This window comes from Poecilia mexicana, unplaced genomic scaffold (assembly GCF_051168715.1).
Source record: "Poecilia mexicana isolate PSO_F unplaced genomic scaffold, ASM5116871v1 scaffold_17, whole genome shotgun sequence".
NCBI lineage: Eukaryota > Metazoa > Chordata > Actinopteri > Cyprinodontiformes > Poeciliidae > Poecilia > Poecilia mexicana.
Genome location: NW_028263386.1, coordinates 31,208,240 through 31,225,522, shown reverse-complemented (window position 1 = coordinate 31,225,522; position 17,283 = coordinate 31,208,240). Strand labels below are relative to the sequence as shown.

General features: G+C 38.3%; 1 protein-coding gene across 4 annotated transcripts in view; it reads right to left on the bottom strand.

Annotated features, from left to right (window-relative positions):
• agla (amylo-alpha-1,6-glucosidase and 4-alpha-glucanotransferase a) overlaps nucleotides 1–17,283 on the bottom strand; it is a 162,255-nt gene that overhangs the window by 53,208 nt on the left and 91,764 nt on the right. For 3 of the 4 annotated variants that reach the window (XM_088015023.1, XM_088015020.1, XM_088015022.1), the window contains exons 13-22: nucleotides 11,480–11,603; nucleotides 11,001–11,164; nucleotides 10,748–10,849; nucleotides 9,893–10,048; nucleotides 9,675–9,825; nucleotides 9,431–9,555; nucleotides 8,876–8,988; nucleotides 8,629–8,763; nucleotides 679–809; nucleotides 440–576 (exon numbers count right to left, since the gene is read on the bottom strand). In XM_088015023.1, the coding sequence (XP_087871149.1) occupies nucleotides 440–576; nucleotides 679–809; nucleotides 8,629–8,763; nucleotides 8,876–8,988; nucleotides 9,431–9,555; nucleotides 9,675–9,825; nucleotides 9,893–10,048; nucleotides 10,748–10,849; nucleotides 11,001–11,164; nucleotides 11,480–11,603 (1,338 nt within the window). Of the gene's footprint in view, nucleotides 1–439; nucleotides 577–678; nucleotides 810–8,628; nucleotides 8,764–8,875; nucleotides 8,989–9,430; nucleotides 9,556–9,674; nucleotides 9,826–9,892; nucleotides 10,049–10,747; nucleotides 10,850–11,000; nucleotides 11,165–11,479; nucleotides 11,604–11,893; nucleotides 12,018–17,283 lie in introns of all 4 variants that reach the window. The other variant, XM_088015021.1, reaches the window with a different exon arrangement.

Here is a 17,283-nt window from a genome sequence, read left to right as displayed (position 1 = left end):
CCCTGCCCACAAGTAGCATTTTTTTAAGAATTCCCAAGGATTAAATACTTTGAATAATCATTTGAGAAAACTGTAATATTTGATAAATAGGATAAATTGGAATGTATGTGCGACTGAATTTAAATTATTTTTGTAAAGTGCCTTGAGATGGCATTTGTTGTTAATTAGTCCTATATAAATAGGATTGAACTGAAGTAAATCTGGAAGAGCTGCAGAGACGGTGATTCCCCCTATGCACTGTTCAGATGGGGAAATCTGCTAACAAGACAACTATTAGTTTTCAATTAGTCACACACTCTGCATATCAGACATCTGTGGAAGTGTGTAAAGAATAAACCCATTGCAAACATATAGTAAAAATTGAACTTTTGTGTATAGAGAAGTCTACTGCAGTGCTAATAGCATAATGAACTCCTCATTTAAAGCTTGTGAATCTCACCTGTGCCAGAGGTCCATCTCTGTGCTTCAGCCTGTTGGAGACAAAGTCTATGAGCCAGTCTCCTTCTCTGAGGTTGGCACACAGAGGATGGCCAAGGTCATTAGTGGGACGGATATCCGCCAACACAGACATCAGACCTGCAAGAGACATAACACTCATGGTACAACGTTTTTGGGACATTGTGTACACCTGTTGAACTTGACTCAGTAAGAAAAGAATAGTATCTCTTTAACATGAACCTTGTAGTCCTGAATACTTCAGGCCCTCCCAGCCTGGGATGCTGTAACAACCTCCACCATCCTCTTGTTCTTCTGCTTCGCAGCGAAACAGCAAGACGTTCATGTCGGCTAGCGTCAGCTTAGACATTAACCTGTGAAACACAACTTCACGCATCAAATAGCCCATATCTGCAGCTTTACATAATTATAATATACATGACACCATATCTCCCACTGCCAGCAGTCATCCTGTGACCCTGTCACAAGATGGCAGGGAAGTCTCGGATCCTGTATTATTAATTATGGAAATATGCCAAAGTGATGAAAAGACACAAAGAAATCTATGCTGCAACTCTAAGAGATTATTTTTCTCCAGATTAAGACTTGCTGACACAAACCACAGTGATGACATGAGAAGAAACTGTTATAAGACAAGATGGTGCCAGTGTGTGCAGCAAGCTCAGTCACAGTCTCACAGACTTGCTGTAGGCTATTCCATTGTATTTGTGCTTTGCTTCAGTGGTCAAGATTTTGTATCTTCATTAAATTTATACATTTTCAGCCAATGAGCTGTTAAGCTAAACACCAGGTCACTCCATTATATACAACCAAGTAACACAAACTGTTTATTATTCCCTACAAAAATTGGATAAGTAAAGTCGTGTCTTTTTAGATTCAGGATTTACTGGACTACCAAGTACCCGATTGATCCATGCCTCTCAATTTAAATGAACACAGTTTTATATATAAAGTGGAAAATCACAACATATGTGTGAATTTACTTTGGTTTTATGTTTAAGACTTCACTGTCACTCAAACATTGGACAGCTTTAAAAAAAGTCGTAAATGCCAAGACAAACACTGCAGCTTGGAACCTAAACTTTAATCACTTCAGGAATTTCTAAAACTAACAATAATTATTAATAATTATCACTGGAGATAGTAATGCAAAAATTGCACTTTAAAAATGATGTAGCTTTATGTTATTAAAGCTAAAGTTTAATCAGTAATACTTTTATAACAAATTTATGTCAGATCATGATTTCTTGGTTAATGTCAAGTTGTCATAATGAAGACATTTTGAAAAATGTCAACTTTGTATTAAAAGTGTCATGATTTACTTAATGACACTTTATGACAACAGTCATAAATATTCATGAAGACTTACTCATGTTCATGACAGGCGTTATGTCATGTTTATGACTGTGTCTTATTCACAACCCGTCAAATAAAGTGTTACCCAGATTTGTATGACCCGCAGCTCTGGCCTGATTTCGTAAGGTGCTTTTATGAGAAGCTCAGAGCAAGGTTCTCAGTAGGGTTGGAAGAAATTTCTGGCAACATTTAGTTTGGTTTTGTCTAAACAATAATGTGGTTTTATCTACTAAATAGAACCTGCCAGCTGACAGCCATACATATATCAGTGAAGCATGGCATACAACATCATGGCTTGATCACTGTATATGTACTGCTGATGCACATGAATGCATAACTAAGGTGGAGATTTTGTATTCATTGGCAACAAGAGTTTAAAGACTCAGAGGGACGTGTACTATGCATACAAGCACTTTTAAATGATGTGAAAGCTGTCCTCTGTAATATATATGCCCCGAACAGGGAAGAGCCACTTTTTTTTCACTCCATCCTAAACATAATAAGCAATCTTGAAGGCCACATTATACTGGGAGGAGATATGAATGAAGTCTCAGATGTCTTTATTGATAAAAATGTAATAAGTGCCAGTTTTAGTAGTGGAGGTAAATCCGCGACAGCCCTTTTTAGAGAAGAGATTGGGTTGGTAGATATCTGGAGACTAATACACCCGACGGAGCAGGAATATACGTTTTATTCACATGCCCACAAAAGTCACTCCCGCATCGATTATTTTCTGATTTCTAGTACTAGTGTTGACTTAGTAGCGGAGTGTGAAATAGGTGTAATTGCCCTAACAGATCACGCCCCAGTGAAGCTACAGATACATTTGCAGGGTGAAAATAACAGGTCGGGCAGATGGAGATTAAACTCCAGTATATTGCAAGATGAACAATTTGTAACAACATTAAAAGACAACTTAAACTATTTCTTTGACGTGAATATTGGGTCAACAGATAAATTCGCAACAGTATGGGATGCTCATAAGGCCTTTGTTAGGGGTAAATGCCTGGGACACAGCTCTAAGAAAGTAAAAGAGGAGAAAGAAAAAGTCAAAACTCTGGTAAAACAGATAAGTGAATTGGAAAAACAACTGGCAGAAAACTACGATGAAAACAAATTTAATAGAATTTGCAAAATGAAATTTAACCTTCATGATATTTATAATAAGAAAGCAGAATATGCATTGTTTAGGCTCAAAACCAATTTCTATGAAAACGGTGAAAAAACGGGACGGCTATTGGCCAGACAACTGAAGCGGTTAGAAAATCAGAACGTGATCACAGCAATTAAAGAAAATGACAAATTGATAACATCGTCCTCTCATATTAATAAAATTTTCCAAAGATTCTACGAAGATCTTTATACATCTGAAAGTGTAGTGACTGCAGAAGAATTGGAATCCTTTTTTGACAAAATAAAGGTACCCAAAATTACCCAGGATGAGAAAGATAGATTGGAAGCACCCATAAATGAGACCGAAGTTAGAAAAGCAATTACTGGAATGAAAAAAATGAAATCACCTGGCGTAGATGGCATTACAGTCGAATACTATCATAAATTTGTAGATATACTTACACCAATTCTAACTGATGTTTATCGAGAAGCATTTGAATGTGGTTAACTTCCTGAAAGTTTCAATCAGGCTATAATTATTCTCATACCAAAGGGGGATAAAGATCTTACAGATCCAGTCAATTACCGTCCCATAAGTTTGATAAATGTTGATTGCAAAATACTGTCAAAAAATGTAGCCACGAGATTAGAGACTGTGTTACCACAGATTATTCACAAAGATCAGGTGGGCTTTATTAAGCATCGTTCTTCAGCTGATAATATGCGAAGACTTCTGCATCTTTTATGGGGAAATAAGGACAACAAAAACCCCGTAGTGGCAATATCACTTGATGCCCAAAAGGCCTTCGACAGGGTGGAGTGGAGTTTTTTGTTCACTGCTCTGTCAAAGTTTGGACTGGGTGAAAATTTTTGTAGGTGGGTTAGCACTCTGTATTCAGGCCCAAAAACCGCTGTCTTTACCAATGGAATATTGTCCAATTATTTTCGTATCTCCAGATACACGCGTCAGGTCCACTTCTGTTCACTATTTTCCTAGAGCCATTGGCCATTAAAATTAGGGAAGAAGCTAGAATCGTTGGAGTAAACGGAGGGTGGAGGGAACACAAATTATTTACGCATGCCGATGATATTTTGGTATTATGTCAGGAACCTGCCAACTCCGTTAAAACATTGTTGGAGGTGATAGATGACTTTTCTAAATTATCAGGTTATAAAATTAATTGGCATAAATCAGAGGCAATGCCTGTATCAAAAGCGTGCTCTGTAAACTTATTATCCACTTTCAATTTCAAGTGGTTACAAAAAGGCATGAAATATTTAGGAATAACGCTTAATCCAGATATTAATGAAATCATGGTAGAAAATATAGAAAAACTGTTTACTAGAATTAAATCTAACTTGGATAACTGGAACAAGTTACATTTAACATTATGGGGTAAGATAAACACAATAAAGATGGTTATAGATCCTTTGATAAATTATTATACTGGAATGATACCAATCTGTATCCCAGCTCAAATTCTTCTAAAATATAATAATATGATTAAACATTTTCTATGGGACGGTGGTAAACCTAGAATTAATATTGGCATATTATATGCCAACCCAAAAAAGAAGGAGGGCTGGCCTTACCTAACATAGAACATTATAGCATTTCATTTGAAATGTCCAAGATTTCTGGCCAAAAGCATTGGCCAGAAACTAAATCAGATTTAGACTGGGTTTCAATAGAGCGGGAACTTTCCTCTCCGTTCACCCCTGTCGAAGTATTGACTCAAAAGATAGACAGAATAAAACAGATAACCCCATATTAAAATTCTCAAAAATGGTTTGGCAAATGGTCCACAAAAAACTTGCACTCTCTCCATATATTCAGAGATATGCGTCCCTGTGGCACAATCCTAAGATTAACATCGGCAAACAGTCAATTTATTGGTCACATTGGTTTAAGAAAGGTATACGAATAATTGGTGATTTATTTGTAGAAGACACATTTATGTCATATAATGATCTGAAAGAAAAGTTCAAGTTAGAGGGACAAAGCAATTTTTGGAAATACTTACAAATTAGAGATCGTTTGAAGGACATAACAAAACTCCACTTGGAGAAAAATCCGATAGAGAGTTTTTTGCAACTTCCACCTTTACTTAGTAAAGCATCAAAATGGTATAACATATGTCCATGGGTTAAAAACAATACAAGTAAGAGTCTTAAAATGGTATGGGAAAGAGATTTGGACTGCACTTTTGAAGATGAAACATGGGATTCTATTGTTTCTAAAAGCGGGCATTATGTAAGAGAGGCCCAAGGGAAATTTACTCAATATAAAATTTTGAACAGGTTTTATCTTACTCCATTAAGACTGCATAAGATGGGTATTAGCAAAGATGACTTATGCTGGAAATGCCAAAAAGCAAGAGGCACATTGCTGCATGCTTTATGGAAATGTCCGCTGATCTCTCCAATATGGAATAGTGTTATAAAATACTTGGAGGGATGGTTAAAGAGTAAAATACCTATTTCATCAAGATTGTGCCTGTTGGGAGACAGAGGTGTGGTCCCAGGTGTCTATAAAGCAGCGTTCAGAGTACTGAACACTGGATTTGTTACCTGTGCTCGTCTCATTTTGACTCTATGGAAGATGCCACAGACTCCAGCTTTTAAAACATGGAGGGAGAGAATGACTGAAAATGCAGCTTGTGAGAAAATGCTTGGAAGATTAAATAACTACTCTGAGGCTGCAACAGAAGAATGGGACAGTTTTAGTGCCTATGTTTCCACTACATTGCAACAGTGATAACTTGAAACAACATCTAGGTTGGATTCACATTTACACATAAACATATTAAATTTAGGGGTACCACATTCTGAACTGAACCTGGGTAAGACCAAGATTGGTCAAGTTAAGTGGGACTTAATTAGATGCCCAATCTGTATTTAATTGGGTAGAACCAGGACAATGTGTGTCGGGTGTGAATGCGGCCTTACAATCACCAATGTTTATATTCCTCACTGGTTTTGTTTCTGTTTGTTGTTTTTGTTACATGTTCATAAAACAAAATAAAAACTTTAATTACAAAAAAAAGGATTGGGTTGCTACAGGGAAGCCAAGATCTGTAATGACTTTAGAGCTTAAGAAAATTGCAAATGCTAAATTTAAGAAAGCTGTCTGCTTCCTAAAAAGGTATGATCAGAGAATCATTCGCAAGTAAACTCCAGTATAATAATGTATCTGAGGTTTGGGAGGAGATAAAGTTTATTAATAGCAGTAAGCCTTTGCTGCCAGCAAATATTTCAGACGTTACTGGAAATAAGAAAATTGGGCAAATATGGAGGAAGCATTACTGTAGAATTTTTAATTGTGTAAATAGTCAGAGGTTCAGTGTTGGTAATATTGATTACAATAACGGCATGAATGTTAGACCAGATGAAGTATGTGTTGCTATTGAGAAAATGCCTTTAAATAAAGCATGCGGTCTTGACCAAATATCTGCAGAGCACCTGAGGTGTTCTAATCAAAGAGTTCATGTGTTACTTTCACTATGCTTCACAGGTTTTCTAAACCATGTGTAACCCGAGTGTAGATGTTGAGTTCCATTTTCTGGTTCTCTACTATTTATCCCCTTTGCCTCTCAAAATCTCACGATAGTTGATATATATCAACTATCAACTAACTGCAATTCTCACGAGAATTTCTAAGCAGTCAATCATTGTTGAGTGTTTGAGTCACATGTACCACCGTTGGCCCATTAGCTAGGTATATTAGCTGGAGCGAGAAGCATGGAAGATCAGAGCAAGTTTGGGAGAGCAAAGCCGCAGGTCGGTTAAGTGCAATATTCAGCTTTTTTCTGTAATCTTGTATGATGCTGATATAATTGTACTAACTTTAGGAGTCTCCTGTTGTAAACAGGAAACTCCTAAAGTTAGGTTACCTGACTTCATGTTATCAGTACTTTTAGCGCCAGTAGTAAAGCTGAGGGATAAGAGAAACACAAAACCGATTGTATGCCTTATGAACTGCGGAATTGGTGAGTCATTTTATGAAGACTTAGCATTAGTTGATATCAATCCGGATGCTCTAATGAGACTCTGAACAAACAAATTGGAGAACAATGAGGTGCCTTAAATATTATTATTATTTTTTTTAAAGTATTTGCCTAGCTTGATGATTTTTACATTTTTGGTGTTGATTGATTTTGCATGGAGCATATTTATTGATTTTTTTATGAATAAGATTTATCTTGAATTTTTGTATTTGGAAATACATTGATTACCAAAATGATGATTGGATTATTCATAGTGCAATGAGTGCCAATTGTTTTTGTTGTGTGCACACTGGAATGTTTTGATTATATATACGAGACTGGTCCTGCTTTATTATACAGGCCAGGTTCGATGGCGAGCTGAAGAATCAGGTCCAAGGGCCTAAAAGAATTTCACCTGTGGTGTCAAAAGATTTGGTTCCCCCACCAGGCTGGTGGGAGACTTCCTACAGCCAATGAACAAAACTGTTCCCACTCTGATCTGACTTTTGTCAGCCTAGGAACTCCAGCAAGCGCTCTAACCAACTCACCTGATCTTGTTGAACCACCCCAGTTCGGAGGGGGTAGGGGTGTGGCGGGGGTTTATAAACTGAATGGTGTGGCTTGTTGCCGGAACTATGGAGCTAATTTATGTTTCTTTGATTTAATTGTTTTCTTTGTTTGTTTGTTTTTTTATTTAATATGGCCATTTGAATGTTGTTTTGTTTCCCTTTCTTATTGTAATGTATGTACATAATTATTCACTGAGAATACAAGGCACTCACATCTGCAAACTTCTAGTCTGTCTACTCATTTATGAGTCGTATCTTGACTTCTGACAACTAGCCCATTGATGACCTTGTTGGTCATGATCTATTTTCAGTTATTTAGAAATATAGTATACTGTTTACACATATATGCTACACATAGCATTTTACCTGACTCCATGTTATCAGTACTTTTAGTGCCAGTAGTAAAAGAAAAAACTGGGAAATATCAGGTATTGACAATTACAATCACCTTCAAGAATGCATAACAACAACTGATAATCAGTTTGGTTTTAAACGTAAGGTTAGTACTGATTTATGTATTTACTCATTGAAGGAATTTTTTTATTTAGCAAATGAAGTGTTGATTTTGGTTAATAATGTATAATATCTTGGTCATATTCTGAGCTCTGTGATGATGATGTGAAGTGACAATGTTGTAAGTTGTACATACAAGCCAATATGCTGGCACAAAAATTTTGCATATGTATAGATGAGGTTAAAGTGTCTCTCTTTTGAACTTATTGCATCTCGTTTTATGCAGCTCAGCTGTGGTGTAACTACAGTAAGGTTATGATGAAGAAACTGCTAATAGCCTATTCTGAGGAGAATTTTAGAATTCTCCTCACGTTGGACATCTGCAAGTCGAATGTTTGTCATGAATAACGTACCATGAATAAAGTGTTGAGGAATTTCATGTGTAACTTTAAGTGCCGCTTGGATTTATCAATCAACTCAACTCTGCAGTTGTCAGACCTCCGACAACTGCAACACCTAGTGATTTCAGTTTTTTAAAAATATATATTTTTATATATTAAATAGTTTTACTTGATTCATTTTATTTCTATTCTTTTATAAATTATATGGACTACTTTTTTCTCTGAAATAAAGATATACTATTTAATTCAGTTTATTTATATACCATAATGAAATGAGAAAAAGGAAATCCTCACTGTGTAAGGGGTTTCTGCAGGACCTCAGGTGGGTTCTCATCAGGTACACTGCCCCTCCTGTACTTTGGACTGAACTGGGACAGATAAAATCTCAACATGCCCACCAGCTTCTGTGCTTTGGGATCCAAACTGACTCTGGACAGAGAATAAAAAAATATATTTTTAGTAATAACTAATAAAAGTTGCTTTGACAAGCAGTAATAATACACAGGGAATTGAAGGAGTTCAGAAACTGTGGGAGATGTACCTGAAGGCAATGATGCTACCAGGAGTCAATTTCTGGAATTGAATTTCTTGCACAAACTCTGAGCGGCCTTTAGAGGTTACTCCAGCATGTTTCACCACTGCACTTTCCTCCATCTGTACACATAGCAGAATTCCTTTACTATGAAACATATGTCTGTAACAGGCCTATTAGAATAATTATGGTTGCATGCTATTATGTCTACAGCAATAAAGACAAACAATATATTTTTAAAACAACTGAATACCACAGATAAGAAAATAAAAACATGTTGAAGATAGTTTTTCTTCCACATTTGTTCTGTGTATCTTCAGCCAAGGCATCAGGATAGAGGTAGAAAAGGAAAACACCTAGGAAACAGTAGGGGGCGACGATGGCCTTAGTCCTCCATGTGGCTGTCACAGGTTCTTTGATCTTTGTCGCATACCCTCCCCCTCTCGTAACCCACTTTCCTATCTGACCAATCTTAAATAAAGACCACTACAGCTGGGAAAAAATCTTAAAAACAAACAAACAAACAAAAAAAAAAACATCTTCAGTGTGCACAACAGTTTTTACCGGTACATGCTCTTTTATTTCCACTGTGTATTCTGGCATGCCATTTATGTATTTCTCATCCTTCTTGTAACTCCCAGCCTCTCTCTCCACTGTCCTTGCCTCCAGTATAATTTCTTCAATCTTGCCTGGGGAGGGAAGAATAAATAAAACATGCTTCACAAACAAACATTTGTAGAGAAATTGAACTGGCACAAAACACCTGCACATACATATCTGATATCTAACAAACATAATAGAGTCCTACCAGGTATGAACATAGGTGGGACATTGTTGCTGTACTGATGGGTTTTGGGGTTCTTGAAGGCTGTCCTACTCACTGTTACCACAGACTGGTGTGTGCTGGGGCAGTGCCGAGTAACTGCAACGATATCTGCATCAACCTGGTCCACATACACCTGAAAAATGGAGAAAGTTAGACATGATGCTGGGAACAGGAAGCATTGTGTCACTATGAGCTCAGACCTGTGAAAAGCCCTGGGCAGCCAGTTCCTGGTGTAGCTTGTTGAGAGCCAGTTTCCCAGCGATGATGCCGCTCTGAAAGCCAACTTCACCAGTAGAGGTGGGAGCTGAAGAGGGATTCCACTTGGGATAAAAACGCTCCTCCTTCACCACAGATATCTGTTCTCACACAGACACAGACATGAAAGCAAATTCTGTTATTAATTCATGTATTTATATCTTAGGATTAAAGATGCAGTAGGGCGTTTCACACCTTACACTCCCTCACCCCCTTCGGTTCCTGCCATGAACGTGAAAAACTGACAATTCTCCTGTAACTTTAGGTTGTTTCCCCATTAGCACAGCTGCAGCACAATACTGAGATTAAATATGCTACAGGGAATGTGTAAGCACTGCATACACAATGAATGACACTGCTAAGACATTCTTCTTGGCTCTGATTGGTTGTTTTGAGCAGTGCATTTCTGAAGATGGCAGTAGGACCACTGGGAGCAGCCATAAGACCTTGATTGAACTTATCTGTCTCATACTGTACTGTTAAGAGATTATGACAGCTTAAAAAAACACTTTTTTTAATGTATGAACTGGTTTTGCTTACGGATGCCCTTTTCTGGGGCAAACTACAACACAAAAAGGATGTCTAACCTGATGTTGTTAGTTATTTGAATGGAACAAATTTTAACCTAAATCTAAACCATTAAACCGAAAATTAATAATAAGTTGATTAATTGTTTGCATCCCTAATTGAGACATACTCACATCCAGCTTTCCAACTACAGACTATAGGCTAAAATAAAAATAATAATAAGTAAAGTGTAGGTAGTAAAAAGTGCATCTGAGCGTGTGATCTAAAATAACCTGATGTGGGACCAGCTCATCATATCCTCTGGTGGAGCCAGTAGCACAGCAGGCCATGGAGACGATAGCAGAACTGGGCAACGAATCAAGAGCTGACCGCAGCTGGAGAAACAATCATACCAACAAAATAAAACTGACATCTGCTTTATGGTCAAAAACTGTCAAATTAAAACTCAGAGGAATTTAAGCCAAGATCCCCGAGGCCCCACAGTAAGTAGAGACTTATATGAAGCAGACAAGAGCACAGACCCACCTGAATGGGACACTCATTGTCATGGGTCACATCCAAGAACATGGCATGAGCGATAGAAGGCATGAGAGGACGCAGGCTGGGCTGAACGAAGGCTCCGACTGGCTCTCCACCGTAACGATAGACCAGCCGGCCCTCTTCATGGCTGTCTCCGGCGGACATGGCCTCTGGCAGCAGGACCGGAGAGGATCATAAGGGTTAGCTAAAACAGGATGCGCCATCACAACTCATGCACAAATATTACATCTTTATAGCTACATCATCAACTTTACAATTAGCAAATATATTTCAAAGTAAAAAAGTCATTATAAACACAAAAACACACATTTTCCTTCCCCAAACCAGTTTTATTTATTTTTATTATTAGGATTTATTTAGTCTGATGGGGTGCATAAATATCTGCTAAACTGAAGTAATGAAGTACACATCAAAGGTTTGCCTATACATAAAGCTGCATATACTGAGCATGCAAAGTACTGTACCTCGTATGAGGGATGTAATCCCTAGTCTGGTAACAAAGATGTTATCCAGCTCCTCACTGCCAGTGAACAGTTCAGCCACCACATACAGGCTAGGACACTGGCTTCTGGCCACATCCAACATGAACTAGAAATAGCAAGGCAAAGCAAAGCAGCAGGACAAATGCAGAGCCAGAGTGCAGGACGTACAAGTAGGAAGAAATGGGAAAGAGAGAGCGAGGATGTTGTGCAGGTATATTGGAGGACAAACAGCCAATTTGATATAACAGACACCATAAGAGGTAATACATGCAGCAGAATAGTTAATGAAACAAAACAATGGAAAAACACCAAGGCCATGGAGAGGTCACATGCAAAAGGATGCAGTGATGAGAAAAAGACAAACAAAAGGACAAGTTAATTTATATATGCATGTACCTCTTATGAGGCTGTTGATTCCCAGTCGGTTAACAAACACATTGTCTATGAGTTCACTGCCTGTAAAGAGCTCAGCTATCACATACAGGTTGGGTCTGACCTCTCTGGCTGCATCTAACATGAACTAAATGAGACAACAGGACAGCATCACAAAGAGAGAGGGAACAACAGGCTGCTGTTATCACAGAATCATCTGGATGAAAATCAAGTTGGGTTAAATACGTCAGAAAATTCACACAACATGATTGTCTCCAAACTAAACAGGATTTTCTTCCATTTTTCGCACATGGCTGTATTAGTTTGTCAAAAGAAAACCTTAAAACTGAAATGCCTAGAAAAAGTCATCATATAACAAACAGATTTATCATGTGTGCATTACGAGGCCTGCTTGTGCCCCTCATCTGGCTGCCCTCAGTCTAATAATGACTGGATGGATTCTCAGTGCCTCTTTCCATGTTGTTAAGACACCAAGCCCACGGTAAGGAGGAGGGGGCAGAACTGCGCCCTTTATCAATCAAATTATGGGTAATTTTTTTTTTTTTTTTCATTTTTTCAACATACCATTGTTTGTGAATAAATATATAGGTTTGATGTTGACATTAGAAAAATTATTTCTACTTATTTTTGGAATTGTGCTCGCAATAGCAGCAAAAACCCTCCTCGCTCCTAAACACAGAAATGGTTTGGTTGCAGAGGAAACTTCTGACTTTAACTTTATCATGCTGCCCCAGTGCCGGATTAAATGCCCTGTTCGCTACAGGCAGCCTGAGTGAGTCCCACCATTTTGCATCAGAATCAGATATCCTGATTTAAAAAAACAGTACCGCGACTGTCACAGCAACATACCTGTACACCGGTACCACCTGCTCACTGTTCACTCTCTGCTTCACCTTAACCTAACGTTGCCACCAGGAGGGTTCACACAGCTTCTGCTAGGATATAATAGAGGTGAGCATCCAGCAGAAAGATGCGCAGCAGAGTGGCTGTATCTCTTCATACAGGGTCGGTCTAAGGTAACATGGGGCCTTAGGCAGAATCTGATTTAGAGCGTCCTTCCTACTAAGAACATCATCATCACTAATAGTGTTTAAATTATGGATGCTCCTATCAGGATTTTTACTGCCGATTCCGATGCCGTTCATTCATGAGGCCAATCTCTGTCAATCGCTTGGAATGGTTGTTAATTTTTCGCTTTAGGTATAAATGATACTGTTATTTGGCAAAATGGAAAAATTATCTGGCAATAAATTCACCTAATTTAGACATACTAGACATATTTTAATACATATCTAAAATCTATTTTTCTTAAGTTATATGCTGCAGCTTTAAGCATACGTTCAGTGTGAGAGTTCAGTGTCTGGTGGAGGTTGAACGGTGCTATGTCTGTGAAATATTACTACCAGCAGCGCGTAGCGGTGGTCCAAGAGCTAGAGCAGATCTCAGCGTCTAAAACCACCAGATCGAACACGTGAATTATTTTTTGGGCTATTTGTTTAGCTTTCGGACCGTGATGCTAATCCGGGTGAGTGTTGGTAGTTGTACGCTGCTTTATCTGCTTTCTGGCCGCTCCACATTATTATTTTTTTCCTGCAGTGAGCCTCGATATAGCCAAACTCCGTCAAGTGTTTGTTGTGTTGATGCATTTTGACATGCTTCTCTCCTGTGGTAATTTTCCGCTGCAACACGCAAACTTCCCCACTTACGCTGACCGTTAAAGTTTCACAAGACAGGATTTTTTGCCGCGTGCTTGTGCAGTGTGAAGGAAAGAGGAGATCAGCTGCACAGGCAGTCTGCGAAGTGAGATAAAAATTAGTGGTGATCTGCAACAAGAGACAGTGATCACTGATCATACTCTGGTGATCGGTCGATTGATCGACACACCTCTAGTATAAATATAGTTTTTGAGGGGGCCAAGGTTAATTGGCTGAGCTTAAAATAAATCACTGATTATTGGTTATTATTTGCTGTGATGTATTGTGAACAAACCTAGCTCAAACACAAAGATTACAATTAACACCATATTGTAGCCATGGTAACACAACAATCAAACTATCAAGATAATTTTTTGCACTTTTACAAAGTAAACTTCCTAATTAAATCCAAAATTTTTTTATTTGATCTCTGCTTAACGCATTAAATAAAATGTAATATCATTGTCATTCTCACTAAACGAATGCTGACGTTTTAGATCTATTGTCTATGTTACAATTCAACTATTAATAGGGGCCCTAAATTTATAGGGGTCTGGAGGGGCCCATTAGCATCCACTGAGTATTCTTTGCCTTGATATCGCTCAGTCTTACAATTCTAGGACCCAGCCCATTACTCGCACTTCCATCCTTGTTCTGCTCTTGTGTCTTTCAAATGCATGTTTCATGTCGAAGGGTTTGGGTGCGCCCCTTTTGGGTTCTATTTCCGCTCTTACGATAAGGCTGCAGCTATATGGACTTTGGCAAAGTGTATTACCCACAATTCCTTGCTGCATATAATGTTTTGAGTTAAAAGGCAGAATTGTGGCAATGTTTCACTTTTTTCATCTTTATAGAAAATTTAAAAAAATATTAAAATAAGACACTCTTTAGTAACAAAAAAGCTTAAAATGATAAACTGAACCAAAAAAAAGAATAAAAAAGAATAGTCACAAACTAATTGTGAGGAAAGTAAAACAAAATGTTACAATGCCAGAGGAATTTTAAATATTAAATTAAGCTATTAATTTAATATTTAATATTATTAAGTTGCCAAGTTTAAGGACTCTAAATAAAATGATCTCACTTTAAAATGGAGGTGATTTTTAGAAAGCGGTACTAGTGAGTAAATTGTTAATATAATTTAACTCTTCATTCTCTGTTAGAACACCAAATTTAATTATATTACAACAAAAATATCAAATAGATTTCTTGTACAATGTTCACTTTTGAAAATCTTTCTAAAAACATCAGTGATGCTGCAGCTAAAAAAAGGTGTATTGTCTCAAAATCTCAGTCACAAAACCCGCAGGAATTGATAGTTACTTCTTTTGCAGAAAGTCATTACAGAGAAAATTTCCTACATAATTATGAAATAAATATCTTTTTTTGTGGGAGGGGAGTAGAAAGCTATTTGGTTCTTATTTTCTTTAGAGATATCTTGAGATGAAAACATTTTAAAACAAATTGATGTCACAGTGTTCCTTGTAACAATTTCTTCAGCATAAATTTTTGTAACAATTTTGGTCTATGAAGTCACAACATTCATAGTTTCATTGTACTTCCATTAGTCATTTTATTTTTCACAATGTAGCATTCCTTTTATATATATATAAAAGGAATATATATATATATATATATATATATATATATACAGTGGGGAAAATAAGTATTTAGTCAGTCACCAATTGTGCAAGTTCTCCCACTTAAAAAGATGAGAGAGGCCTGTAATTGACATCATAGGTAGACCTCAACTATGAGAGACAAAATGTGAAAAAAAAATTGAGAAAATCATTTTGTCTGACTTTTAAAGAATTTATTTGCAAATAATGGTGGAAAATAAGTATTTGGTCACCTACAAACAAGCAAGATTTCTGGCTGTCACAGACCTGTAACTTCTTTTTTAAGAGGCTCCTCTTTCCCCCACTCATTACCTGTATTAATGGCACCTGTTTGAAGTCGTTAACAGTATAAAAAACACCTGTCCACAACCTCAAACAGTCACACTCCAAACTCCACTATGGTGAAGACGAAAGAGCTGTCGGAGGACACCAGAAACCGAATTGTAGACCTGCACCAGGCTGGGAAGACTGAATCTGCAATAGGCAAGCAGCTTGGTGTGAAGAAATCTACTGTGGGAGCAATAATCAGAAAAAGGAAGACCTACAAGACCACTACTAATCTCCCTCGATCTGGGGCTCCACGCAAGATCTCAGCCCGTGGGGTCAAAATGATCACAAGAACGGTGAGAAAAAATCACCGTTCACAAGGGTGAACCACAAGGGGGGATCTAGTGAATGACCTGCAGAAAGCTGGGACCAATGTTACAAAGGCTACCATCAGCAATACACTACGACGCCAGGGACTCAGATCTTGCAGTGCCAGACGTGTCCCCCTGCTTAAGCCAGTCCATATCCAGGCACGTCTGAAGTTTGCTAGAGAGCATTTGGATGTTCCAGAAGAGTATTGGGAGAATGTCATATGGTCAGATGAAACCAAAGTAGAACTATTTGGTAAAAACACAACTCGTCGTGTTTGGAGGAAAGTGAATGCGGAGTTGCATCCAAAGAACACCATACCAACTGTGAAGCATGGGGGTGGCAACATCATGCTTTGGGGCTGTTTCTCTGCAAAGGGACCAGGACGACTGGTCCGTGTAAATGAAAGAATGAATGGGGCCATGTATCGTGAGATTTTGGGTGAAAACCTCTTTCCATCAGCAAGGGCAATGAAGATGAAATGTGGCTGGGTCTTTCAGCATGACAATGATCCCAAGCACACTGCCAGGGCAACAAAGGAGTGGCTTCGTAAGAAACATTTCAAAGTCCTGGAGTGGCCTAGCCAGTCTCCTGATCTCAACCCCATCGAAAACCTTTGGAGGGAGTTGAAAGTCCGTGTTGCCCGCCGACAGCCCCAAAACATCACTGCTCTAGAGGAGATCTGCATGGAGGAATGGGCCAACATACCAGCAACAGTGTGTGCCAACCTTGTGAAGACTTACAGAAAACGTTTGACCTCTGTCATTGCCAACAAAGAATATACAACAAAGTATTGAGATGAACTTTTGTTATTGACCAAATACTTATTTTCCACCATTATTTGCAAATAAATTCTTTAAAAGTCAGACAAAATGATTTTCTCAAATTTTTTTCACATTTTGTCTCTCATAGTTGAGGTCTACCTATGATGTCAATTACAGGCCTCTCTCATCTTTTTAAGTGGGAGAACTTGCACAATTGGTGACTGACTAAATACTTATTTTCCCCACTGTATATATATATATATATATATATATATATATATATATATATACCAATGGCTGGAGAAAGCTGGACTCAAGGACAGCACAGAGGCCCTCATCCTGGCCGCCCAGGAACAGGCCCTAAACACCAGAGCAATAGAGGCTCAGATCTACCACACCAGACAAGACCCAAGGTGTAGGTTGTGCAAGGAGGCCTCTGAGACAGTCCAGCACATAACAGCAGGGTGCAAGATGCTGGCAGGGAAAGCGTACATGGAACGACATAACCAAGTGGCGGGCATAGTGTACAGGAACATCTGTGCCGAATATGGACTGGAAGCCCCGAGGTCAAAGTGGGGAACACCCCCAAAGGTGGTGGAGAATGACCGAGCTAAGATCCTGTGGGACTTCCAGATCCAGACAGACAAGATGGTAATGGCGAACCAACCGGACATTGTGGT